General features: G+C 51.8%; 9 protein-coding genes and 1 non-coding gene across 10 annotated transcripts; 3 read left to right on the forward strand and 7 right to left on the reverse strand.

The window, feature by feature from the left end:
* Positions 1–147: 147 nt before the first annotated feature.
* Positions 148–253, reverse strand: BU24DRAFT_t64. The gene has a single exon. It is a non-coding gene; the product is annotated as a tRNA-Ile (tRNA).
* Positions 254–1,045: 792 nt separating this feature from the next.
* Positions 1,046–3,331, forward strand: BU24DRAFT_410972 (dipeptidyl-peptidase 5 precursor; the record flags this gene model as incomplete). Its single annotated transcript, XM_033526019.1, has 2 exons — positions 1,046–1,353; positions 1,468–3,331. The coding sequence occupies 2 exons, from the start codon at positions 1,046–1,048 to the stop codon at positions 3,329–3,331; spliced, it is 2,172 nt and encodes a 723-aa protein (XP_033381543.1).
* A 228-nt stretch (positions 3,332–3,559) lies between these two features.
* BU24DRAFT_452151 (serine/threonine protein kinase-like protein) lies at positions 3,560–5,257 on the reverse strand. The gene is made up of 3 exons (XM_033531169.1): positions 4,899–5,257; positions 4,234–4,840; positions 3,560–4,178 (listed from the first exon to the last, which is right to left on the reverse strand). Exons 1-3 carry the CDS (start codon positions 5,025–5,027, stop codon positions 3,673–3,675), a joined length of 1,242 nt encoding a protein of 413 aa, XP_033381544.1. The 5' UTR covers positions 5,028–5,257; the 3' UTR covers positions 3,560–3,672.
* Positions 5,258–5,382: 125 nt separating this feature from the next.
* Positions 5,383–9,546, reverse strand: BU24DRAFT_493739 (DUF726-domain-containing protein). The gene is made up of 3 exons (XM_033533996.1): positions 7,032–9,546; positions 6,574–6,976; positions 5,383–6,526 (listed from the first exon to the last, which is right to left on the reverse strand). Exons 1-3 carry the CDS (start codon positions 9,273–9,275, stop codon positions 5,622–5,624), a joined length of 3,552 nt encoding a protein of 1,183 aa, XP_033381545.1. The 5' UTR covers positions 9,276–9,546; the 3' UTR covers positions 5,383–5,621.
* Positions 9,547–9,669: 123 nt separating this feature from the next.
* On the forward strand, positions 9,670–11,030 carry BU24DRAFT_372413 (uncharacterized protein). Its single transcript, XM_033524502.1, has 3 exons — positions 9,670–10,039; positions 10,096–10,846; positions 10,922–11,030. The coding sequence occupies exons 1-2, from the start codon at positions 9,859–9,861 to the stop codon at positions 10,809–10,811; spliced, it is 897 nt and encodes a 298-aa protein (XP_033381546.1). The 5' UTR covers positions 9,670–9,858; the 3' UTR covers positions 10,812–10,846; positions 10,922–11,030.
* BU24DRAFT_424214 (protein phosphatase methylesteras-like protein 1) lies at positions 10,922–12,272 on the reverse strand. The gene has a single exon (XM_033528444.1). The coding sequence runs from the start codon at positions 12,201–12,203 to the stop codon at positions 11,202–11,204; it is 1,002 nt and encodes a 333-aa protein (XP_033381547.1). The 5' UTR covers positions 12,204–12,272; the 3' UTR covers positions 10,922–11,201.
* Positions 12,273–12,692: 420 nt separating this feature from the next.
* BU24DRAFT_393813 (uncharacterized protein) lies at positions 12,693–14,687 on the forward strand (the record flags this gene model as incomplete). Its single annotated transcript, XM_033525208.1, has 2 exons — positions 12,693–13,133; positions 13,233–14,687. Exons 1-2 carry the CDS (start codon positions 12,945–12,947, stop codon positions 14,685–14,687), a joined length of 1,644 nt encoding a protein of 547 aa, XP_033381548.1. The 5' UTR covers positions 12,693–12,944.
* A 575-nt stretch (positions 14,688–15,262) lies between these two features.
* BU24DRAFT_493743 (uncharacterized protein) lies at positions 15,263–16,321 on the reverse strand. The gene is made up of 2 exons (XM_033533997.1): positions 15,763–16,321; positions 15,263–15,651 (listed from the first exon to the last, which is right to left on the reverse strand). The coding sequence occupies exons 1-2, from the start codon at positions 16,202–16,204 to the stop codon at positions 15,404–15,406; spliced, it is 690 nt and encodes a 229-aa protein (XP_033381549.1). The 5' UTR covers positions 16,205–16,321; the 3' UTR covers positions 15,263–15,403.
* Positions 16,322–17,593: 1,272 nt separating this feature from the next.
* On the reverse strand, positions 17,594–18,888 carry BU24DRAFT_232121 (uncharacterized protein). Its single transcript, XM_033522191.1, has one exon. It carries the CDS (start codon positions 18,607–18,609, stop codon positions 17,746–17,748), a length of 864 nt encoding a protein of 287 aa, XP_033381550.1. The 5' UTR covers positions 18,610–18,888; the 3' UTR covers positions 17,594–17,745.
* A 3,753-nt stretch (positions 18,889–22,641) lies between these two features.
* Positions 22,642–24,586, reverse strand: BU24DRAFT_452158 (periodic tryptophan protein-like protein). Its single transcript, XM_033531170.1, has 3 exons — positions 24,301–24,586; positions 23,359–24,238; positions 22,642–23,303 (listed from the first exon to the last, which is right to left on the reverse strand). The coding sequence occupies exons 1-3, from the start codon at positions 24,519–24,521 to the stop codon at positions 22,794–22,796; spliced, it is 1,611 nt and encodes a 536-aa protein (XP_033381551.1). The 5' UTR covers positions 24,522–24,586; the 3' UTR covers positions 22,642–22,793.
* Positions 24,587–24,913: the final 327 nt, after the last annotated feature.

The raw sequence follows: 24,913 nt of genomic DNA on the forward strand, positions 1-24,913 counted from the left end.
CTATCTAGTCAGCCTAGTTCCTTCCCTCTTTCCAGGTACCAATCCTGTTTTACCCTCATACGATTTCACGTGTCCAGTTCGTTTCTCATGCAAAAAGGAACAGAACCAGAAGCAAAAAAAAGAAAAAAAAGGTAAAAAAAATCGACATAGTCCTGGTGGGGTTCGAACCCACGGCATCCGCATAACCAGATGAAGGCCATAAGAATCTGACGAGTCTTATAAGAACGGCGCGCTACCACTGCGCCACAGGACTGTTTTCAGTCGACTGGACTTTAATCAAGTTTAGTCGTTTTTGCAAATCTGCTTCAATATGTACCCGGTTGTTATGAGCCTTTAGCGCTGTGTGTGCCACATTTGGTCACGAGCGAGGTGTGGAATGACTTTGGCGTATTTTTAGTAAAGTGAGTTTTCTTTGGTGCGACTTTCTCCTACACTAGCGTGTGGCTGATGGTCGGTATTGTGAGGGGTTGGGGATCTGACGTGCGATGTCCGCAGCTATAGCTCCAGCTCGGACTAGTCACACCTCCGCACCGCTTCCAACCTCCATTCTTCCAGACAGACCGTACTCTCTCTCCTACATCACTTCTATCCCCTTGGAGCTGAAGGTGTTTGCTTGGGATTCAATTCACCATATTTGATTTTCCTAAACTCTTCTTTTACATCAACTACTTGTCTCGGTAAGTGTGTACGTCTTTCCTGGCATTCCTAGATCAGCAAGGTACTCCGTCCCTACTACTTTCCACAACAAGCTTCCATTGGTCCAGTCTTTCCTTCTTTCTACTGTGCAATACGAAGTTGCCTTTCGAGCATGTCTATTCTCACTTGATACTGCGTATATTCGGCGGAATAAAGTCTATCACTTAATCTGTCTTCAAGTCAACCGGCATAAATTCTGTTGTAGATTCATGACCTACCCATTGCCACTTACTTTCGTTTCGAATTATTCTTACTTAGACACAAGCTTTCATTTTCCTTTGCAAGGTGAGAGACTAATAGGCAATTAGGGTGTCTTTATTGACAATTGGGAACCATTGCCAAACTCGACATGACTATTCGTGCAACCAAGTTCACTCCTGAGGTCCTCCTCAGTGCACCACGCCGTTCCCCTGGCTTGCCCAATTCGGATGGTTCAAAGATCTTGTACAGTGTCAGCACCTATTCCTTTAGCAAACACTCGAAAAAGTCCGAGATTCGCCTCTTGGATGTCGATAAGCAGGAAACCATAACGGTGACCTCCGACTCTGGAGCAGGGGACGTCAAATGGCTGGACGATGATTTGATCGTGGTTCTATTCTCTAAGGAGGATGGTACGACGAGCGTCACGGTTGGGAAACCAACCAACTTCAGTGATAGGTAAGCCAGAGCACATCTCAAAGAACGACATTTGTAACCTTGATTCCTTTCTACGCAAACTCCTGTTTTAACGCCATCATTCCAACAAGAATATGATACTGATTGTGCATACAGCAACTACACTGCTGGAACAATCGAAGGTCCGGTTGGGGATTTGAAAGTCATTAGCCTCGATAATGGCGATTATGCATTCGCTGTGAGCGGTAAAGCCGACCCCGATGGAAAGTTGGTCAATCCACAAAAGGCCAAGAAGCGGCATACGACCGGTCGCCTCTATAATTCCATGTTCGTGCGCCACTGGGACCACTACGTGACAGAGAACAAGAACAGCATCTGGCTGAGCAAGCTGGCCAAGGATGACAAAGGAAAGTTCAAACTCGGAAAAGTCAGAAATGCCCTTAAGAGCACCACGCTTGAGTCCCCAATCGATCCCTTTGGCGGCACAGACCATTTCGACATTGGTCCCATTGGTCTTGTATATACCTCGAAGGATCCTGAACTTGACCCAGCACTACACACGAAGACGAACATCTACCTACTATCAGCGAACGATTTCTGGGAAGACTCCACGTCTGAGGCTAGCAGCACACCGATCAAGATAAACATTGACGGATTCGAGGGCGCCAGTACAAACCCCGTGTTCTCCCCCAAGGGCACGTCTTTTGCTTTTCTGTCCATGAAGACGGACGGATATGAGTCGGACAAGAATCAGATTTTCATTGTCCCCGACGTGCAAAATCCATCATGGGTAATTCAAGCTCTACCTTCGAAAGATGGTAAGGGACTTTGGGATCGCAGTCCTTCTTCTATCATATGGAGTTACGATGGGAGTTCACCCTTGTACCTCTTAGCGGAGGACCATGGACGAGGATGTCTCTTTGCATCCAACTGGCAAGGGCCTGGGCTCACCGAACCAAAAATGGTCGTTAAGGGAGGAGCGATATCCGACGTTCGACCGCTGAAGAACGGTGAACTGTTCATCTCGTCATCTAGTCTGATCGACAGCAGCCTCTACTCAGTTCTCCCAGCAAATGGCCATGCAGGCGAACATGTTCTCAGCCTACCACATGATGATCAGCAGACCAACACTACCAGATATCTGTCTTCTCAGACGCGTAATGGATCCACATTCGGTCTCAAACGACGACAGATTGACGAGATCCACTGGCCCGGAGCAGCCGAGAACACATCCGTTCAGGCATGGGTGGTCAAACCAAGCGACTTCTCATCGGACAAGAAGTATCCCCTCGCATACCTCATCCACGGAGGCCCACAGGGCGCCTGGGAAGACAGTTGGAGCACAAGGTGGAATCCGGCCGTTTTCGCCGAGCAGGGCTATGTAGTCGTCACCCCAAACCCAACTGGCAGCACTGGTTTCGGACAGGATTTCACAGACGCGATCAAAGGACAATGGGGCGGGCTACCATACGAGGACCTAGTGAAGGGCTTCGACTGGATCAAAGAGAATCTCGATTTTGTGGACACGAACCGCGCCGTAGCACTCGGTGCGTCCTACGGAGGCTTCATGATGAACTGGATCCAAGGCCATCCGCTCGGTCGTAAGTTCAAGGCGCTTGTGACGCATGACGGCGTCTTCAGCATGACCGGCCAGCTCGCCTCCGAGGAACTCTACTTCCCCTTCCACGACTTCGAGAAGCCGCTCTGGCTCAATCGAGAGGGCTGGGACAAGTGGGATCCGTCCAAGTTCGTGGAGAACTGGTCCACGCCTCACTTGATCATCCATAGCGAGTTGGACTACCGGTTGACGATCTCCGAGGGCCTCGCCGCGTTCCACACGTTGCAGGCAAGGAACGTGGAGAGTCAGTTCCTCACGTTCCCTGACGAGAATCACTGGGTGCTGAAGCCGGAGAACTCGCTGCTCTGGCACCGCACTGTGCTGGATTTCATCAACGAGAAGGCGGGCTTGCCCAAGTATTCGGATACGATGACTGAGGAGGCAAAGGCTGCATTGGAATAAGCAAGCATACATAGTGTATACGTTTTGTCACTTGGTTATTTAGCATGAATCGAATCGCCCAGTTTGGTACCAAGAATGTGCATGTGTACTTATTGTGAGAAACGTCGTATAAAGAAGGCTGCTGTGTGCGTCTTTGCCAAAGGGTACAATTTCAATGGTGACTTGATACCATAATGCCTGACTTGATTCCAATACATATCGTTGACGCCAAAGCCACTATAAGGGTGTAAAAAAACATCATGCGTTCGTTCGCTAGGCGAAGATTATTCTTACATGAATACCGTCGCGATAGAAAAGAAGAAAAAAAGGTTAGAAAAAAAACATCGGCGCTGTCATTATTTTCAGTCATCCGAGCCATCCTCAGGTAATCCCTCCAACACTTCCTCAACGAGAGCGATCAACTCGTCGACATCCGGCCTCTCACTCGGCTCAACCTTCAAACACCTTCGCACAACCTCCTTAACGGGGTCACTGATAGCATCCTCCGTCGGCTGCGTCTGCTTTCCCCGCTGCGGTCCCTCGTCGGGGAACCTCCAGTCACCGCCCAACACACATATGCTCAAACTGCCACCAGTCTCGTCACTGCGTGCTTCGAACGGCGATTTCCCGACGAGACATGCGTATAATGTGCACCCGAGCGACCAGATGTCGACCTTGGTATCGATGACGGAACCCGTCTTCACGTCGAAGAGTTCGGGGGCTCGGTACGGCATTGTGCTGTGTTCGGCGGCCTGGTCCTGGACCTGGAGTGCGAGGGAGCGAGATGTGATCGGTGTTGGTGAGGGTGCAAGGGAGCCGAGATCCATGAGGATTGGAGTTTTGCCGTCGTCGGCGATCATAACGTTTCCTACGTCGTCGTTAGTTAAGTGCAAAGAATTGAGGAGAGATGATAAGGAACGTACCAGGCTTAATGTCACGATGCGCGTACGCGCGTTCACCACCAGGCGCAATGCCTTCCTGCGCACTTGTGACCTCAGAGTCCATGAGCGGCTCTGCTTCATGCTCTTCATCGTCGTCGTCGTCATCCCTGTGCCGCCGACCGGGACGCATCTCCATGGCCTCCGCGGCCTCCGCATCTGCCCTCGCAGCTTCTCTCCGCACTTTCTTCGCGTTGCTCTGGCTTGTAGCTCCGCCGGGGGGACCTTTCACTCTGTACTGATGCATGCTCTTCAATGCCTTGCAAACGCCCAGGAACAGCACCATCAATCTCCGCTCGGGGAACTTTGTGTGATTGACCAGGTTCGCATTGATCATGTCTTGTAGGTTTCCACGCCTGTAGTACGGGAGGAGGATGTACACGGTCTTGGCCTGGGGATCTGATTTATCGGATGCGACGGAATGGTCAAACGAGTGGATGATGTTCGGGTGTGGTGAGAAGAGCGAGTATGCTTCGACTTCCTTGAGCGCCTGCGACACGGATTCCTGGCCGAAGGGGCAGCGGATCTTCTTCAGGGCGAAAAGCTGCTGGTTTGCATTGTCCTGGACGAGGTATACGTAGGAGAAGCCACCCTATGAGCGTGATACTGTCAGTCGTGATATGGAGAAAGTCAATCTTGCCGTAGCTTACCTCGCCCAGCAGTCGCAAGATTTTGAAGCTCCGACTGTTGATCTTGAGTTGGGGAGTGCCCGGAAAGCACACCATGCAGTTGGTAAACGAGTAGACTACATCGAGGAAATATGAGCCTAATGATCCCATCTTTGCGACTGTTGTTGTTGTGATTGCTCAATGATGGAGCTAGACGTTTTGATGGTAGCTACAAAGAGCTTGCGAATGCTTGGTTGGTTGCGAATGTTATGGGCTCAGAAAAGATGATATGGCTTTCAGATGAGCACAAACAATTGTAATTGAGTGTAATAGCTGCGGATTGATTGTGATAAGAGGATGCGCAACTGCTCGGGAAAGCTGATGTGGTTCGTTCCAAGGAGCCAAGTTTGTGGCTGGTGCTTTGGGTCCACTCAGCCACCTTGTTACCTTGTTTGCATACGTAGGTCATCCAAAATAGGCGATACTCGGTCGTTAAGTGGAATTCAAGGAAATAAATTATGTCAACGTTGGGATTGATATGTATTTTTGGCTCTGCACTTAGTTAGATACACTGCCCGTTCAGAGGGCTGATTATTGAATATAAAGGCAAGAAATCTTCTTCAGAGTAGCCGCAATAATAATATCGCATTAAATGAAAGAAGAATAGTGGAGGCTATCGATGCCTCTACTAACAACGCCAATGCTCCGTCCCTGAATGCGCGCTCAAATGATGTTGGTTACACCGAGTAACAGTATACAGGTTGTCTATGCAAAAGTCATCTTGATCTCCTTCTCTTTTCCAAAGTCATCGTCGTCCTCGTCGGCCCAAGCATTGTAACTCGGTGCTGCATTTATATTAGGAGAAGTGGCAGCCGACCTTAGTTGCGGGCGCTCTGGCATAGCACCCCATGTAGATTTGTCGGCATCATGACTGGGAAACCTAGAACTGGAAGGCGGGTCCTTGAAGGAAGTTTCGAATGTCATCGTCATGCCTCCATCTTCGTACTCGTCATATTCGTCATAGCTCGTCTTCTTGGTCTGATCGTGAGCGCCGTTGCTGGAAAGATATTGGTTGCTTCCACTGCCACTGGCACCCGGTTGAGAGCCAATGCTATCGTTGAAACTTTTCGTCTCGCGCAGTGTCGAATATGGAGAGGGGCTTGTTGCCGCCATGTCTATCTTCATAGGTGGTAGTGTCGACTTGATCTCTTTGATCTCGATTCCTTCGGCAGAGAGCAGCGCAACTTCCTTTCGAAGTTCGTCAATGTCAAACATGACAGGATTTTCGCCAGGGGGCTTGTTCTCTGGAGCTGCTTGCGATTTCTCGTCGTATACCTCCCAGTCCTTCTTCTCGGCCTTCTTTTTCCGCCAGAAGCTGAATCCCTTCTTTTCCTGCTTCTTCTCCAATTCCCTCCTCGCCTCCTCGATCTCGCTGATAAGCTCCCGCTGCCTCTTTTCGTGGTTTTCTGGATCTGGATCTTCGATTTCGGTGAATTCGTCGCTTTCCACAATCCATCCCACTTCGCGCAGTAACTTTGGCATTGCTGCTCTGTATGCCATGTGTCCAGGCACATGCTCTGTAACATCAACATTCTCTATGCCGGGAACGTCAACACTTGCAAGACCAGCAACTCTCGAGATACCTCCTCCAGTGGCTCTGAACAAGTAGCCTGTACCAAAGTTAGAAGAAGCTGCATCATATGCGGCAGGTACTGACCTAAAATCCAATCATTCTTTGCGTAACCGTTCACAAATCGTCCAGGAACCAATGCTCTGGCGCGGATGTAGTCATCTTTCTTTGCGACAACAGGCGTTCCGAACATGTATACATTCTCGACAATACCGAATGCTCCTCGTTTCGCCAGCTCTTTGAGACAAGAATAGATGACCCTGGATCCCAAAGAGAAGCCAACCAGTGTTACGGGTCGTGTGCCTAGGTTGCGTTCGATGAGGGAGTCCGCAAGGATGAGTCCTGCCATGTCTGCTCGAGTTTGTGACACCGTCCAGGGATTGTCAATGAGGTAAGACAATTTCGTCAAGGCAACAGGCAATTGAATAGCACTCATAAGTGCAATGAGGATAGTGCTACCCAACACTTGTTGCAATCCTTGCGTCAAAGCCTGATGCTAAGTTAGCCATATCTCTACATGTGAGAACAGTTGATCACTGCCTTACCTCGGTTGCTAGGATATTGATAGTATCTCCCATACTCCGTAGCATTTCTGGTTCCCAAAGAACGGAGTAAATATCACCCATGATGGGATCGACTGTACTATATGGCAGTCGGACGTCATCAACCTTGCCGTTCATCCAACCTGCCAATGTAACGATCAGATTGACACGCTTGTTGTTATGCAAAGGCCGATATTCGAACGTTTGAACGGCTCCGGTTCGCCTATCGGCGGCTCTGACAGCAATGGTTCCTCCACTGAGGACACCCGTTGTCGTGATGATGGCGGCACCTCCTGCGCCAGCCAAGAAGGTACCAGTACCTCCTATACCGATGGTGCCAAATCCCAGGGCGAGACCTGTGCCGATGACGGGCGCAAGAATTCCAGCAGACAGGCCAATGACCAGACTACCGCCAACAGTTGCGAGACCCATCAGAGCAATTCGCTTATTGCGTGCACGCTTCCTCCGTGCCTCGATATGTTCATCTTCGTTCCAATTCTCTTTGGCTGCTTCTTCTTGCATCTCCAGAGCATCAGTGACTCGCTTTTCGAACCGGCATATCTCCAGCCAGTCAACGCTGAGGTATTTTCCTACTTGTTCCAGTAGTGTTCTTGAGCGAGCGTCATAAACCGAATCTGCAATGAGAACAAGGAAGAGATCACACAGCACGGTCCAACGAAGATCAATGTCAATGTTCTTAGTATCAGGCAACTGTGAAGGAGTTCGCACTGCTGGTAAATCTTCTCCCTCGTGCTCTTGGTATGGGGGCGGTGGAGGGGTTGCAATTGGATCCGGCGAATCGAGTGATAGTGCTGACTTGTTTTTCTCACGCAGAGAATCCAGTCGCGGAGAGGTTATGGAAGGCGATCTTGACCCTAGGTGCTCGACGCTCTTCTCCTTGTCGTTGATGGACTCAGGGCGTGGAGAGGACATCGATGGTGTGCCAGGAGAGAGTACGGACTCGGCTTCTTCCTCCCTTGCGGGATTCTTCACACGAGCGTTCTGCATAAGGGCAGGGGTAAGGTCGTCTGGTATGACACCGTGTTGTGAAAGCTGTTCGATCATGATCTGTTCCGAAGCATCGATGTCCATGTGAGAATAAAGTCGAACCATCATTTTTTGAGACCACATCATGGATGTCTCCTGGGATAGATCCAGCACCTTCTTCGCGCTCTTTGTGCGTTCGAGGTCGGTTATTTTCTTCTGCATTTCTACCATTGCAAGCCGCACTAAGCCGACATATGCAACACGCTGCCCTTCGGTAAGAAGCTCTTTGGTGGTCTGCATCTGAGATAACGGATCCCTCGCTGCCTCGTCATCGTCTTCATACAATGTGTTGTTTTTCTCTTTGAAAAGATAGGCCGTGTTGTCGTCCATACTGGTCTGGGATTCGACATCATCGTCCAGAGTGACACGAGTATATCCCTTTGCAGCGCCTCCCAGATTGCCATAGCCACTCATATCCTCCAATTCCTCTGCGTTCTCTCGTGCAATGAGCTTATTATCGTCATCGTACATATCATAGTGTGCGTATGCAGGCATGGTCTGCCAACCGCCGTCATCGTCTTCTTTTCCGGCTTCGTTCTCTTGTTTTGCGGGAACAAGCGGTTGGTGGGAAAAACCCGAGACACTATTCTCATTTCTTGAATGGGACTTGGAACCCTGAGCCGCGTCTTGCGATTGTACTGAAGCTTGCCCTTGGTGTCCAATTCCTGGGCTCTCCTCGGCTTCATTTTCTATTTTCTCCTTCTCTTGTGCTGTGTCCGGTGTATTCTGTTCACCAACGACTTTCTCCTCGGAGCCGGCAGCCTTCTCTTTCTCCTTCAAGTCAGCTACTTTCCCTTTCTCCTCAGAGCCAGCTACCTTCTCTTTCTCCTCCAAGCTTGCAACTTTCTGGTGAACCTCCGAGTCAGCAAGCTTCTCCTGAACCTCCGCACCAACGACCTTCTCCTTTCCCTTTTCCGGCAATTTTTCTGCAATTTCTGCCTCCACCTTCTTTTCCAGAATCTCAACCTTCTCCTTGACCGACCCCTTAGAAGAAGAAGCTACCGCATCCTGGAATTGTTCCTCCTCATCCGAATCGCTCTCTACCGGCGCCCTCGGGCGGGCTTTGCGAATAGGGAGTCCGAAATCGTCATACTCGACCTCCTGCTTGACTTCCTTGGGCGGCTGGCTACTCGTCGTGGGCGCTGTGGTATCTTTCGATTCTGCGATAGGGGGTTCGCCGGATACGGGCTCGTTGGGCATGGTGGAGCTCTCCTATGCGCATGGAGGGGGGAGCGAACGGACTACAAGGTGGTGTAGCCAGGCGGTGTGGGAGGTGCGCGGAGACAAGAAGAGCGCAGCGTGTTTCGAAACTTTTCTTGGGGCCAGAATGTCCTCTTCTTCTTATGTACATGGGGTTGTTTTCGTTCGTCACAGCATCCTTCGCAAAATCCGCAGGCGGGCAAGACAAAGGCGGTGCTGGGGGACTTGAGGAGGGAGGATTCCGCCCGCCAGTTGCTTTAGTCCGAGTACGTACGACCATACGAGTAGCATTGATCTCCGCAACCGACCCACGAAATGGTGCAGGCGGTCATCTGGCGGCCCGTGCACATATTTTTTCCAAACCGTCCCGCTGATGGCTGATGGCAGAAGTAATCCAACCTCCATTGATTGCGTTGTAATGCCAATTTCGTTTCTTTAGAGAACGACAACTGCAGAAATTAATTCTCGGGTCTTTGAGCCATTGTTCCTTCGACCTATCAATCGTATCGGGCCCCCGAACTGAGCGTACCTCGCATCTTGTCTGCATCGCAACCTCCAAAAACTTTGACACAGCGCCGGCACCATGAAGGGCAAGAGACTTAAGAAGTACCGCAAGGAGATGCGCCAGTATCAACTCAACTTCGGATTCCGCGAACCTTACCAGGCTCTCTGTGATTCGGAGGTCCTGGTAGACGCAGAGCGCATGCGCCTCGACTTTGCCGGCAGACTGAAAGGCGTACTGGGTGGAGAGGTGAAGATAATGGGTAGGTCCTCACAAACAGCCATGAATTTGTTGGCCTGAACTGACTCAAAGCTTCAGTCTCGCAGTGTTCCATGCGCCATCTCTACAATGCTAAGCAGAAGAACGAGGCATTGATCGCACACGCAAAGAACTTCGAGCGACGACGCTGCGGACATCACGAACTGGAAGAGCCATTGGACACACATGATTGCATTACTGAGTGTGTTGGTCCCTCGAACAAACATCGCTATGTCGTCGTCACGCAAGACCCGAAAACACGAGCCGCCATGCGACAAGTCCCTGGTGTTCCCATTGTATACATCGCGAAGAGCGTCATGATATTAGAACCGATGGCCGAAGCTACAGAAGATGCTCGAGAGCGGGAGGAGAAGGCTAAATTCAGGGCAGGTCTAAAGGGCCGCGGAAATGCGGATGCTGGACAGAAGAGAAAGCGAGATGATGATGAGGAGAGTGCTGGGCAACAGGACGAGTCTGCTGAGCGACAAAGTGGATCTTCTAGCCAACGCCAAAAGAAAAAGCGGGCGCGAGGCCCTAAACAACCGAACCCGTTGAGCATGAAGAAATCTGCGAAAAAGCAGCCTTCTCAGGCTGAACGTAAGACCACCACGAAGCCTAGTTCTGCCGATGGTCAAACGGAAGACTCGAAAGCCGACGGATCGGGTTCAAGGGGCGACGAGGGCGGAAAGCGCAAGAGGAAGAGGAAGCCCAAAACGCAGGGTCAAGGACAGGAAGATGGTGCCACTCCCGTCGAGGTGGATGCGAGTACATCATGAGAAATTTTCGATACCCTAGGGCAAGCCTTTTGGCTCTTATTCGTTCAGAATCAGCTTGCCCGTCGCATGCATGTAGAGAACTGTGAAAAAGTGTATGGCACGATACTCACACAAGGGCGCTGAGTTTTATAGCTAATGAAAAGCATGGAATCGGGTTTGCAGCTGTCCGGCTGCACTCAAACTTTCTTGCCCTGAGCAAGAAGATCCGATACCTTCGGTGGGAGAATCATGGTACTGCGATCATTCCTCTTTACGAATTCGACTATCGATTCCGCAATCTTCTCTGGTTGGTCTTCTTGGAGAAAGTGACCTGCTGTAGGGAAGACCTGAAGTTGGAATTTGCCTGTAACATATTAAAACATGGAATCCGGAAAAAGTAGTAAAGGGACGTTAGATATAGCGATATTTACCTTGCATTTGACCAATCATCAACTCCTTGTCCAATCGATCTGTGCCTGCGAGGAGGAGTAGCTTTGCACCCTTTCCACCGAGGAACTTAGATGACATGCCCGTGAACCAATTCTCCCAGTAGGCTTCAGTGGTACTCAAATCCGTCCTCCACGCCCAGCGACCCTCTGGCGTTTGTATGAGCAGACTGGGGACGCTAACCCTCGCAGACTGAGGATTCCGCAGCGTCCTCGAACGAATATGCCACTCGACAGCAGCTTCCAATGAAGGAAATGTTGTTGGTCTGGTAGCGAGGTACGCTTGCATATGCTTCAGAGCATCCATGGCCGAACCCTCCACTACATCCAACACTGCATAGCCGAGAAGCTTGCTACTAAGTTGGTTCTTGTTCGCAGCATGAGTCACTACAGCACCGCCTAGGCTGTGTCCTACGAGGACTATTCTAGGTAGTTCGGTCCAGCCAACCTTTGCTTGGGTGAGAGCCAGCATGTCGAAAAGGTCATTAGTCAAGGTGTCAATCGATAGATCGTTATCAATGGAACCGTCCTCTGCCCACACTACGCTCCCGTGATCTCTGGCCTCTACAGCGAGGATACCTGCATCAGGGAGACCTTTTCGAACCTCCTTTGCAAACAGCGCAAGGCTCATGGCGGAGCTACCAGCTCCATGGTGCAGTACGAGTAGCGGGGACTTGGCAGAGCTCGGGGGTGTCAGGTACACATGGAATTTGGCATGGCTCTGGGCTGCTGTGTCGGAAGTTTTGGCTACGGCCGGACGCTCGAGGTAAAATTCCTGAGCGAAGTAGTCGGACCAGTGAATTGCAGGAGCGGGTCGTTGCGAAGATGTAGGGATAACGGTGCCAGTGCTGGACATTGATGATGCTGACGAGGAATCGTCTTCATATTCTGGTTCTTCGCGGAGGGGAGCTTCGGGGGGCAGTGAAGCAAGTTTGTTCTTTGCAAAGCTTTTGGCGAAATCGGACATGATGGTGCAGGGTCAGGTAGAGCAGAGTAGGGAGGTGAAGTTTAATGGCTTTCGAAAGGACAATTAAATACGTTCCAGTAAGTGGTGTTTCTACCATGTAACAATGCTATGGTATCTAATCGGAGCTGGTGGGGGGAGGGGAACAAGGGAGTTGATTGGTCAGTTCAGTAGACATCCATTTGGTCCTCACCTCATGAGGTTGAATACCTTGTAGATCGATCTCAGTGAATACGAATGCATCAATGTCACCATGAAATTTTGGTGCTAGGACTACTTTTCCTAGGTACCTATTCATCCCATCACTAGGTCGATAACATACAAGTACAGCAGCGCTACGCGTCGTTAGGCATATGCATAAATGAATTATGATCGTGACCAGGATAGCAGAGCTTAAAGGACATAGACGACGCCGCCATGACGTCTAGACGATCTGTTTAGCGCCATTTCTATCAAATAGCTTCTGATCCCCTCCCCTCTACATCTTGACTTCTGTAAACCTGCTCTCTTCGTCTCTTTGATTTCAAACAATTTTTCTCTATCTCTTTTCTCTCTTAATTTCAAGCTTCAAGCCTACGTTGGTCGTCGTATTTTTTGTTCTACTCATGAATATCTCTATAACCTCTATCTAGACTGTTGTCCAAGGAATATTTACATACATAATACTTCAATACCAAATTAAAGGCCAAACTACAGAGTCACGAAGCTACTCAAAGCTGCGTGCTTCAGAGACAATCGAGCGCCATGTGGGGTCCACGGAAAGACCATCAACAGGATGGTGAAAACGAACGAGCGTCTCAGACCGATCGCGCCTCATCGAGAAGAAGTCATGATACTCATGAGCGACAGGAACCGAATGAGAGGACGAGGTTGCTTGAAAACCGGCCTCGACCTCCGAACTCTGATGGCTACCTAGACCCAGACGACCCAGCTGTAAGATTTCCAATTCACTGAGAGGGCCCATCATTCATCAGTGTTCTCGTCGACATGCAACAGATCTCCAGTGTACATTGATCGACTAACGTCTCCAAGGTATCACCGTACAATCTCTGGTCCGTCCGATTCCTTCGCTACTTCACAGTCCTCTTTCTAGTCGTCTCCTTCCTGTGGTGGGTGCTACTGCTGGTATCCCTCTTCGTATCTCCACCAGGAATGCACTCCCGCGGGTCCGGCTTCTTCGACTTCGCATTCACCTGTCTCACGATCGGAAACCTGCTGGTGGCAGTCATCTTCTTCGTCTCCCCCGCCAAAGCTCTACGAATCACGACATCCATCATCGCCGTCCTCCTCCTCATCGACATGATCATCATCCTCAGCGTGCCTCGACTCCGCCTCGAGGAAGGGTGGGTCGGCATCGCGTCAGTCGTCTGGGCCGTCGTCATCGCCTTCTGGTGCATCATCACCGACCGCGTCGTAGCCTGGGGCAAGCGGGAAGAAGAACAGCGGCTCACCGGCCGCCCAGAAACCCGCCGCACGCTCAAAGAATGGCTCGCCGTCCTCGTCGCCACGATCCTAACCGCCATATTCATCATCCTCGTCCTCCTCATGACCGCCACCCTCACGATGCGGGCCCAAGACGCCTCGCTCAAGATGTACGGCGAGCGGATCCTCGTCGACGGCGACAAATACTCCGTCCACCTCGCGTGCGTCGGTAACTCCACCGCCACCGACACCTTCGGCAACAAAGCCCCCACGATCCTCCTCGAGGCCGGCGAGACCCCCGCGGAATACGACTTCGAGCACTGGGCCTACGCCGCGTACCAGAACGGAACCATCTCGCGATACTGCTACTGGGACCGCCCTGGCTACGCCTGGTCCGACAACGCACCCTCCCCGCACTCCGCCGGCATGTCCGCAGACGCCCTTTCCGAAGCGCTCGCCAAGTCAGGCGAAGAGGGCCCGTGGATCCTCGTGGGCGCGGGCACCGGCAGCATCGTGAGCCGCATCTTCAGCAGTCGGCACCTGAAGCAGGTGGTCGGCATCATGCTGGTCGACGGGTGGCACGAGGATCTCCTCCACCGGATCGGGGAGCCGGGGCGCGGGTTCCTGCTCTGGGCCTGGGGCATCATCTCGCCGTTGGGGATCGAGCGGCTGGGCGGCGCGCTGTTCAAGGGCCGCACGAGCGCGGACCGCGTCTACGGGAAGTATGCGTACCAGGGTGGCAAGTTCATCAAGGCGCAGCTGCAGGAGAATCTCGTCGCGGACTCGCTGTCGAAGAACGAGGTCGTGTCCGCGAGGAACATACAGTCTGTGGATACGCCGCTCGCGATCGTCAGCTCGGGGATCAGGTGTCGCACTGATGGGGAGTGGGAGCGCAAGCAGAAGGATCTGTCGACGTTGACGGATAACCTTGTCGGCTGGGACGTCGTTAACAAGGCGCCGCATCAGGTGTGGCGGACGCTGGAGGGACGGACGGCGATGGAGAAGCGGCTGGGGGATTTGGTCAAGGCGGCGAGGAAGGTCAAGACGCCGCTTGATGTTGAGTGATTGTCGAGGGGATTTCGCGAAGTGATTGATCGATTGATTGATTGATTGATTGATGATTTTGATACCTGTTTTTCCCTTTTTGTCTTCTCATTTCTCTTTACCTATTCAGATCTACCAGCACATTCAAAACTTCTTCAGCAAGGCGCGCGTTACGGATAGGGAAGGGAAATCGTATCAACAGCAACAGACAAAGCAAGGCGTTGGTGGTAGGAATTCATTCCTAATTCTCCACACATACATACACAATATACGGCTTTTTGATACCCATTGTGAACTACCATAGTGAAAGCTCCCATTGAGGAAAAGGGGATAGTCGTGGCGTAAAGATCTCCCCCTCATCTTTCTCATGCCGGGAAAAGAAAACATATTGTCGAAGAATATCTCGTTGTGTATGGGGTCTTTAGGAAAACGAAACGAAACCATGGGAAGGCGAAGCTTAGGAGACGGGTAGATGGTGACAATGCGGACGTACGTATTACAGTTTCACATACGTAGGCCGTATGGGAAGTGATGGTTTTGAACTGGAAGGTCGGCAGACGTTGGTAACAGTGACGATGTTGATATACTCTTACAGTATGACATGACATGACATACATATACACACACATATATATACAAAACCCCCAATATGCAAATCGTCCTTCCTTCTTCCTCTCCATCCCTCCACAGCCCTCCCTCCACCCCCCCATACACACAAAGCGAGCCAAACCACAATCCTATCCCATGCTCTTCAAGAAATTCGCCTCCTTGATCCCTGCCCTCCGCTTATCCCTCATCGCCTTGGTGAGCTCCCCCCTCGCCTCCGCCGCCTCCACGTTGCCCGCCGTGCTGCCCTGCGCGTCGCCCGCGGGCAGGTCGATCGTCTGCTCGTAGATGGGGATCTTGGGGGCCAGCAGGTCCGGGTTCGCGAGTTGCTCCTTGCGGAGCCTTTTCGCCGCGAGTCGGCGCTGCTTTTTGGATTTCGCTGCGAGAGAAAGATAGACGTTAGTTTGGATTTTTCGTTCAATTGAATTGAGGGGGATGTTCAATGGGTGGGTAGGTGGAGGGGGGAGAAGAGGGAGAAGAGGGGACATACAAAACAGATCTCCCGCATTAACGCCGTCGCCCTTCCCGTCCTTCTTCTTCAAGATGTCCCACAGCCAGCTCGGGTACTCGGAGTCCTCGAGGGCGATCGGGTCGGACTTGTTCTTGAGGAAGTTGAGGCCCTTTAGGGGGGTCCCCGCGGGGATGCTGGACTTGACGAGCGGTTGTTGTTTCGACGCCGGCGCTGGGGGGTGGTCTTTCTTGGTGGTGGTGTCGGCGGAGAAGGGTTGCGCGGCGGAGGTCGATGTCGCGGCTGGTGGTGTGTGAGGAGAGGTCGGAGAGCCTTGTCGGGGTGCGGATTGCGTGGCTGCGTTGAGAGAGATGGGGGTTGCGTTGTTGCGGGTTGAGGTGGTGGTGAGAAAGCGTGGTGAGGTGGTGGAGGGTTTGAAGTGGCTGCGTGTCGACGCCCGGAGGAGGCAATTGCGACAGATCATTTTGTATGTGCGTGTCCTGGAGGTCCTGGAGATGTTGGGTGCGAGATCAATTGGTTGTTGTTGTCGTTGCTGTCGGAAGTGCTACTGTTACGCTCTGCTGCTGCTGCGAATCTCGAAAATGTTGTCGGCGAAAATTTCCACCGAAAACTGACCATCATGTTCTGGGGGAGCTCGACATCACGCACGAGCCATGGGCTGCTGTCGTCCATCCATCCGCCCACCATTCATACTGGACCCCGGTTCACATACACATACACACACGTTCGTCATAAGACTATAAATTAATATATTCCACCTCACACTCCCTTGATTTCCCTTGTCACCTCTGCGCCTGATAATATCACAAATCATGCTTGACTCAAACTCCACTCACCTCCCCTCAGCCTCCCCAAAACCACAAGTATCTACCTACATCTCCTCCATACCTTAATACTCAATGTTCCCACCTTCCCCCAAATACATCCTAGGTTCCAGTACTCCGTACATAACACAGTAACCTTCTATCGCACTAAACAACAAATCCCCAGCCCGAGTCATCTACCGACCAGTGACGCAAAAAAGAAAACCAATAGTTTCTCCCCTTGGCGGGCCGTGTGACACGGTGACAAGACGGACGATGATGGTTCGGTGCGATGCGATGGCGACGTGTGACGTTGCTGTTGCTCTTGTGTAACCTTGCACACGCGGGCGGTGGTGTCGGTCTGGCCGGGGAGGGTTGAAGTGTGAGTGCGAGTATGTGATTGTTGATGGGTTTGGTTACTTGCTTTCGTGCGTGTGTGTTCGATGGTGGTATGTTGAGTGTGTGAGGGGAGTTTGGGTGATGGGAGTTTGGGTGATGGGAGTTTGGGTGATGGGAGTGTGGTTTAGTAGTATAGAGAGGCGGAGAGGATGGGAGGGTTGGAGGGGACAGGGCTATGGGGATGATGCGATATCGCGCGGTCTCGATAGACAGTAAACTGCAGTCTTTAATGTTGAAGTCGATTAGAAGACATCATCTACACATATCTTGATCTGTTCAACCATTCACTTGATGCAAGGCTTCATTGTACTCGGAAGAAAGATCGATTTCATGCCTATTCCTCCCTCCTATGAAGCTCATCCCCATGCCATGAATGATCAAAAAATCATCAAACCTCCAGAATATGTTTCTTCAGTTCATGTACATACAAAGACAAAAAATCGTAAAATGATCGAACGGGTGTCTGGCGCTTCCTTTCTAGTGGGGAGATCGCCGTGACCCAGAAGGGATCTTTCTCTCCTTCGCTGGATGGATGCGCTGCCGATTTTCCCCTTTCCTCCTGTGTAACACCGAGGAACGCCAACAATCCAGCGGAAAAATGGAATCCGTATAAATGTATATAAAGGTGACAAGATTAAGTGGTTTGTAAACGAACGTAGAGAAAGGTAAAAGGTGTAGTAGTATATACAAAAAATTAGAACGACCGACTAGGGTACTTGGGAGCGCAATGTAAAAGTGAATGCAAGAGTGTAGTGGAGTGTGTAGACGAAACAACCAGCGCCGACGACATGCTGGGCGAGCCTCATATCCAGGCCAAGGGCACGACTGGAGCATAGGCGGTTCCGAACCTGTTGTTGAACAGCGGTCGGATCTCTGCGAGGTAGTCTGCAGCACAGTAGACGGCGAGATTCCTCTCACGGAGAACGGAAACGTCTGCCTCGTGCTCTGCGTCCCGGACGACGCCTCCAAACTCCTCAGCGACCTCGTTCAATTGCTCCAGCTCTTTTCCGAAGGGGTGCGGGTGCGATTCTTCCACGATGGGGGATCCGAACATCTCGAGCGATCCTCGTTGCTCGCGGGATGAGCGACTCGAGTGCTGGCTGGATCGAGGGATGCTTTGGAGAGACCGCTTCTGGGCGAGGCGCTCGTGGGCTCGCTTGCTATGTGATAGCGCCCTCTCGGGAATCGCGGGCACTGCAACCGACTCTTCCGCTTCACGAAGCTGCTGCAGGTTACCCGAGGACGCCGACCGTCGAGGAGCCTTGGACGAAGCGAAATAACCAGAGAGGTGGTTTGGTTTGGGTGAAGTCGGGGACATATCCACGGAGGAAGCGTCGGTCAAAGTGTCCCGCGAGGCATGTGAAGAAGAGCGCGAGCGGCCGCTAGCGGCGCTGTGGTCTGAGTCCTCGGCGGAATGAGTCGAAGAGGTCGAGGAAGAGGACGCATGCCTCAGAGTTGAAATGTCGGGAGCATTGTAGGAAAGCATGTTGGTTGTCGAGAGCAAAGCCACGGGCGAGGAGATTTTGGCTCGGTCGATTGGGGTGCCTGGTGTCTTGACGGACTGAGAACGGGTTGGAGTCGGGGCCTGTGTGGTGGGAGATGGCGAAGATGAAGATGCATCGACGGAACGCTTGATGCGCTTGGTGACGGCGCGGGCAAGAGACATTTTTGTTAGATATTAAATCGAGAACAGATTTCAATTTCTGTAAAAAGGCCAACTATACGGGTGGAGGGCCGGCAATCCTCTTGTGGTGGAAGTAAGGCTCCGGGATTGTAGGAATGCGGGGGGATGGGTCGCGGATAAATTGAGGATGAGGAGGGCAGGTGGGCGGGCGAGTGTGCGAGTGTGCGAGTGGTCAGGCAGAGAAACGAGGTGGGACCTGGAACCTTGAACCTATTACACCAACCAGAACGTGATGGACAGGGCACGTAGGAGGTGCGCGTGTCGCAAAGAGAGAGAGAACGTAAGGTGGGAAAGAAAGGTGATGAGTTACGAGGTAATGATAAGAGTTGAAGTGGCCTGGTAACGTTGCTTTCCGGGATGTCGCTTAGGTAGGTAAGTCTGCCGTCGGTGTACAACTCGGCTTTCGAAAAGATGGAGGCTCAGAGTCGGGCGGTTGCGCAAGCGCTGGCGTTGGGCGGTTGTCTATCGTGGTACGGAACTTTACCTGCCTGTGGGAAGGGAAGGGAAGGGAAGGGCGAAGTGGTGTGTACGGAGTAGTAGATGCAGGATGCTCACTCGGACAAGGCCAAAGGATCCGGTGGTCGCCGTAGGTTGGTGGATGAGATCTGTTGTCGTTTGTTGGATTTTCTTTCCTTTGCTACAATTGATTCCTTTGGTTGGTTGGTCGAACTCTTGTGCGCAAGTTTGCTTGCTAAGTATTGTCGGGTTTTTGACGTTCTAGTTTTTTTTTTTTACTTTATTTGTTCGATGTGGGCTGGCTCGCAGCGTGTGAAGAAGGATTGTGTGATTGTTTCGTGTTTCTTTCTTTTTCTCTTTTGTTTGTTTTGTTTGTGGATAAAGGAAGGTTTTGTTGGTATGAGTTGGTGTGTGTGTGTGTGTGTGTGTGTGAGTGTGTGTGTGAGTGGGAAAAGTAGAATCAGCCTATCAAAGTGCAAGGAGTGTGAGGGAGACCAGCCGTCGTAAGGAGCGGACAACCGGGTCGCAAAAGGGAACTGTCGTGAAGCCAAAAGTCCACGCAGGGCAAAAGAAAAGGAAGGGAGAGTGAGATGTTGGAGATCAACAGTGAAGAGCAAGAAGCAAGAAAGGGAAGAAAAAAGGGAACGGGCGATGATGAGTACAAAAACCCTTTGCAAGTTTCCCCCTTGGGTCTTTGGTTGGGGCGCCGGTTGATGGGTTTGCTGGATCGGTGGGCTCGTTAACGCTCGACGGGCTGGGGGCGGGAGACTGGATCAGGCACTGCACTGCACACACACACACAATACCAATGGAGAGTCTAATACAGTAACTGACTAGGTTGAGAGATTGCCAGGACGAACCAGGGTTGAACCTTCTGACTAGCATCACAGGAAGGTCTAGGATATCTCGTACAAAAAGGTACGAGTAACTAGGGGGGGATCTGGTCACGGCTAGTTATGGCTAGTTATGGCAGGTCTGGCAACAAATCTCAAGGGAAGAATCCACCAAAAAAGGTACCGGCAGTGGCCAAACCTGGGACATGGAGCCAATCAGAGGCCATGGTCTTCCACAGCTGGTCCATACTTGCGGCGTAGTCCCCATCATCCATCTATCCAACACTGACCCATCCACCCTCATTCGACCACTCAGCACTCATGAATCTACGACTCAACAGAGTCAACACATCCCAGAGTCAAAAACATTCACGAATCACGGCTCAAGGCCCTCACCCGCCGTTCTGGCCCAGCGCAAGTCGTCGTTGTCGTCGTGTGCTGAACTTTGAAGGCCAACACGCGGCGTGGTGAGTGAGCGTGGTGCAAACGTGGTTCGCCTTTGCTGGGGCCACCCAACCCATTCATCCCCATCACCCCCCCATCTCCCATCCTTTCATCAACTCCATCAACCTCCATCCACCTCCACCCTCGGCCCCTTGCCCACTTCTTTCCCTTCGCCTCCACGCCTCCGTTCCGCGCCGTCCTGCTCGTCGTTTCAACATTTTATTATCGCTCCATATCCTTCTGCTCGCCTTCCTCAGAGTGGCGTCATCTCCATCTGCCCTGCCTTCATCTCTACTCTATTCCCAAACATGCAAATCAAAAACAAATCAATAAAAAGGAACAATTATCCATCAAAGTGATGCAGGAACGAATTGATTAATTGATGCAGTGACGGTAACACAAGGCAATGAACTGGGAAAAGAATCAATTGAAACAAGAAACACCAACACTCATGCGCAGCCCATGACTACGACTACCTACTGTGTACAAGCCTACCAGTGCCTAATTCTCCGCCACGGCTGCAACTGCGATTCGCAGAGTCCCCAGGCAAAAGGAAACATGCACATAAGAATAGGCCCCGACCCGATAACCGCTCACACCAAAACACGACACCACGTCACCAAAGACGAATGAGTGCATGTGAATGATGCGTACAGTCAGCATCACAGGTTTGCGCTGCATCGACAACACGCCCGACTCACAATAGTCAAATGCGACGACTCAGTGAATCTATTCCAGTCCACAAGCCATAATCATGATCACGTTCTCCAGCTCCCAGCGCCAAATCCAGGCCCCTGAGTCGACGCATCTCCCATAATTTTATCCCGTACCTTGCAGCATGCATAAACCACCCCTGCCCTGCCCTGCCCTGCCCTGTCCTGTCTCGTTTTGTACCCATTCCCATTCGAAGCTCTGCACCCTGACTCTCTCCCTCCCGCGGCCCGCCCATTTTCGGTTAGTATCCCATGGCTATCAAACCGCTCCGCCTTGCATCAATCTGTTTCGAAACCAACCTAAAAATTGATCACGTCTCTCTCGCATCAGGAAATGGCAACTCTTCGCGCGTAGGTAACTTGTAGGCGACCTTATCGACTCACCAGCCGTCTGTGTCGTTCATTCGCGAGAGCGAAGAAACAAACTAGGCGAGGGAAACATGCACACGCATGCGCCGTACGCACCGTACCGTACCGTCTTACCATCTTCCCAACGCGAATAACATCTCCCTCCCAGCAAACGTTCTCGTACCGTGTAGGCACCGTAGAGCGCGAAACCAACTGACCCTAGCCTGGTGGCCGATCATCCGTATCCCCATGCACGGCAGTACTTGTACTTTTTTCATTCCTCAATACGAGAGTGTGATATAAAAGCTACTTTGAACCGCATGGCACACAGGCTACAGCACAGCCACCAACGCTGTCGCTTTTGCTTTTTGTTTGCTTTTGGGTTTCTGGGTTCGTGTCTTGTGACGGCGTAGGTGGGTGGAGAACGAGGGGAGAGGGGGGGGGGGGGTTGTGCTTTGATGTTTCTTGTTCGGGAAGATGATAACGACGACGACGACGATGTGGGAGTTGGGTGGCTATTCTCTCCAGTGCTTTGATATTTATAGAGAAATAGACTGTGAGTAGGTTAGAGTATATGGGTAGGTAGTTGAGCATGCTCATGAAACAGTGATGAGATGATACTATGAATATCGATGTTCTTAGTGACTAGAATATCTCTACCCCCGACCTGATGTGGTCTTGATATTGAGTGTTTATACCCCGTACAGATACACGACTATTACTCACACCAGATCATTCACTCACATGTACTATGTGTCTACATACAGTGTTTGTATCAGTAATTTTACCTTCGGCAGCTTCGCTGTGCCGTGTGGCATGCTGTAAATGCACGTATTATTCTATCATATGATATAAATCATGAACATACAAATAGACAAGTATCTAAGTAAGTAAATAAAAACTGCAGCATCTACCAGAAAACTCATCCATCTTGCCCACCATCCACACATATCAAACACCAAACCCACGTCATCGAATCCTTTCTTCCGTTTCGCGAAGGATCATCGACATCCGGAGTTTTCGGAGTGCTCATCCTCCCGAAACTGGCAGCGGACGATCTGTTTTGTTTTGTTCCCCGCTGTGCAATTTCTCCGATTTGCTAGCTGGTTTCAATTGCGAAGAGACATGGAAAACGTCCGATGGTTGTGACGTATATTTGTTGTGTTGGAGTGTGAGAGAGGAGGTGGGTTTGGTTTATGGAGGTTTGTGTGGGTATCTTTGGATTCTTTTTTGTGTCTCATGTGTTATCTTCTATTCAAAACGAAAAACACCAACGACCCAAAAGACTCGGGGGTTGCGTTTTCTTTTTGTTCGTCATTTGATCCCTCCTTCGCCTTTCTTCAAATTCAATTTTCGTGCCTTTCCGTGTCCATTACTCCTCCATAGACTCCCACCCATCGTGATCCCTCGCCGCCTCCTCCTCATCCTCCTCCCCCTCCTCAGAATCCGAGTCCGTATCCTCCTCCTCGAGCCCGACGAGCCTCTCCTTCGCACCCTCCTTCATCTTCGGCACCTTACTCGCGAACGCCGCGCGCACCGCCGCATTCGTACTCGTATCCCAAATCTGCACTGCGCCCTTGCTGCCCGCGACCGCAAGCCTGAACCCGACCTCCTTGTCCGGCGCGAACGTCGTCGAGAACACCTTCCCCACGCCCAGGTCCCGCGACACCACCATGCTGGGCCCGCTCGCCTGCACGTTCCACAGCTTCGTCTGCTTGTCGGTCGAGCCGGTCGCGATGAAGCCTGGGATCACGGGGTTGATGTCGAAGGACGAGATGGACTCGTCGTGGGCTTGCAGGATCCAGACGGGTTTGGTTGAAGAGGGGGTCGAGGGCGCGTTGCGCGCGTCGTGGTAGTGGATTATGCCGTTTTCGGTTGAGACCTGTGTTTTATCTGTTAGTATGTTGCATGTAGAGATTGGGGAACAGAGGACGTACGTAGAAGTAGTTTGAGTCGTGGGGATCCCATCGGATGGCTTCGATGTCGCTCTCGACGCCCCAGCGAGGTGCCTTCGCATCGGGAGCTCGCATGTCGGCGGCGACGACCGTCCTGTCGTAGCTGCCGCTGAGGAGGACGGTCGACTCGACTGGGTTCCAGGCAACGGAAGAGACCTTGTCTGTGTGGTATGCGTAGGATTTGGCGCACTTGGTGGTGTTGAGGTCCCAGAGCTTGATGGTCTGGTCTGCGGATGCGGAGGCGAGGAGGTTTCGGTGGTGGCGGTTGGAGGCGAGGGAGAGCACGGCGTCGACGTGGAAGTTGTCGTTGACCTTCTTCGACTTCTTCTTCTTCTTTTTCTTCTTCTCGGCGTCCTCGGCGTCCTCGGCGCCCTGACCCAGCACCGCGTCCGGATACATGCTGTCCACGACGTCCAGGTTCCAGATCTCAATGTCTGGGTCCATTGTGCCGACGGCCACGAAGTTGCCTCTCGCATCGCTGTCCCCGCTCGTCTTTCCGACGGGTACGTCTAGCCACTCCACGGCGAGGGGAATGGCTGGAAGCATGATGTCGTGATGAACGTAGAGATTGTCCGCCTCGTCTTCGTAGACGTATACCTCCAAGTGTGCCACTTCGTCTTCTATCCGTCCGGCTAGCACCAGGTTGTCCGTTGCCAGAATCTGAAGCTCCTCGCGCTCTTCCTCGTCCTCCTCTTCCTGAGCATCCGGCCCATCCATGGCGATGTAACCGTCGTCGTCTTCGTCGTTGCCGTCGTGGTAGATCAGGTTCTTGACGTTTCCGAACATGGCCATGGTGTCACCGCCCTCATCGTCATCGTCGTAGTGCTCCAAATCGTACTCTTTCAGGTCGTCATCGATTTCTCTGAAGTGATATTAGCTGACTGTCTCGAGGGACTCGAGCCCGTCTGGCGCATTGAATCGTACTCTGTGTCTTTCTCTTTAGATGAACCACCGGAAACACCACTCGATTTGCCCTTCGACTTCTTGTCTTCCTTTGCCTCTTCGAGCTCCTCCTTTGCGTCGTCGAGCTGCAGCTTTGCCAACTGCGCGATGCGCTCATATTCTCCCTCGTCGAATACATATTTCGTCGGGAAAGGTGCCGCAAAACCCCGCGGCACCCATGTAGTCGCCGTGATCATAGACATATTCGCAATTTGAAATTGGCTTATTGTCTCTGTCTAATCGACCGTGGAGGAGGAGAGAAAAAAAGCCCACACTACGTATGCGAACAAGGTCAAGAATTATTTTTTGGAGGCGGGTGGGGCAATTCCATGCCCTTTCCGCTCCATAGCGGCGGGCCCGAGCGTCACCTCAGATTTCCTCCGGACTATGAGTAGTTTATCCTGCTAGTCTCGCGCATCAACATTCGCAATTGAGCGGTCCAGCTGGACAGTAGAGAATCCCGCGTGAAGGATATCGCAACCATGGAGAGATATAACAGCCCCAAGCGGAGGAAGATCGACTCCGAACAGTTTTCCGTCGCTCCGCGCCCAAAGTCCCACAACAAGCTCCAGGCGTCGTCGGCGGCGTCGTCGCG

Source organism: Aaosphaeria arxii (assembly GCF_010015735.1).
Source record: "Aaosphaeria arxii CBS 175.79 unplaced genomic scaffold BU24scaffold_6, whole genome shotgun sequence".
NCBI lineage: Eukaryota > Fungi > Ascomycota > Dothideomycetes > Pleosporales > Aaosphaeria > Aaosphaeria arxii.

Coding starts and splice junctions, on each gene's coding strand:
- BU24DRAFT_452151 (XM_033531169.1), bottom strand. CDS start 5,027: ATGGGATCATTAGGCTCATATTTCCTCGATGTAGTCTACTCGTTTACC. Junction 4,841..4,898: donor TCTTGCGACTGCTGGGCGAG/GTAAGCTACGGC, acceptor TCACGCTCATAG/GGTGGCTTCTCCTACGTATA. Junction 4,179..4,233: donor GCATCGTGACATTAAGCCTG/GTACGTTCCTTA, acceptor ACGACGACGTAG/GAAACGTTATGATCGCCGAC.
- BU24DRAFT_493743 (XM_033533997.1), bottom strand. CDS start 16,204: ATGATCTGTCGCAATTGCCTCCTCCGGGCGTCGACACGCAGCCACTTC. Junction 15,652..15,762: donor TAATGCGGGAGATCTGTTTT/GTATGTCCCCTC, acceptor TTTCTCTCGCAG/CGAAATCCAAAAAGCAGCGC.
- BU24DRAFT_493739 (XM_033533996.1), bottom strand. CDS start 9,275: ATGCCCAACGAGCCCGTATCCGGCGAACCCCCTATCGCAGAATCGAAA. Junction 6,977..7,031: donor TCAATATCCTAGCAACCGAG/GTAAGGCAGTGA, acceptor ACTTAGCATCAG/GCTTTGACGCAAGGATTGCA. Junction 6,527..6,573: donor AAAGAATGATTGGATTTTAG/GTCAGTACCTGC, acceptor ACTTTGGTACAG/GCTACTTGTTCAGAGCCACT.
- BU24DRAFT_372413 (XM_033524502.1), top strand. CDS start 9,859: ATGAAGGGCAAGAGACTTAAGAAGTACCGCAAGGAGATGCGCCAGTAT. Junction 10,040..10,095: donor TGGAGAGGTGAAGATAATGG/GTAGGTCCTCAC, acceptor TCAAAGCTTCAG/TCTCGCAGTGTTCCATGCGC.
- BU24DRAFT_232121 (XM_033522191.1), bottom strand. CDS start 18,609: ATGTCTCTTGCCCGCGCCGTCACCAAGCGCATCAAGCGTTCCGTCGAT.
- BU24DRAFT_424214 (XM_033528444.1), bottom strand. CDS start 12,203: ATGTCCGATTTCGCCAAAAGCTTTGCAAAGAACAAACTTGCTTCACTG.
- BU24DRAFT_452158 (XM_033531170.1), bottom strand. CDS start 24,521: ATGTCTATGATCACGGCGACTACATGGGTGCCGCGGGGTTTTGCGGCA. Junction 24,239..24,300: donor TCTAAAGAGAAAGACACAGA/GTACGATTCAAT, acceptor ATATCACTTCAG/AGAAATCGATGACGACCTGA. Junction 23,304..23,358: donor ACGACTCAAACTACTTCTAC/GTACGTCCTCTG, acceptor GATAAAACACAG/GTCTCAACCGAAAACGGCAT.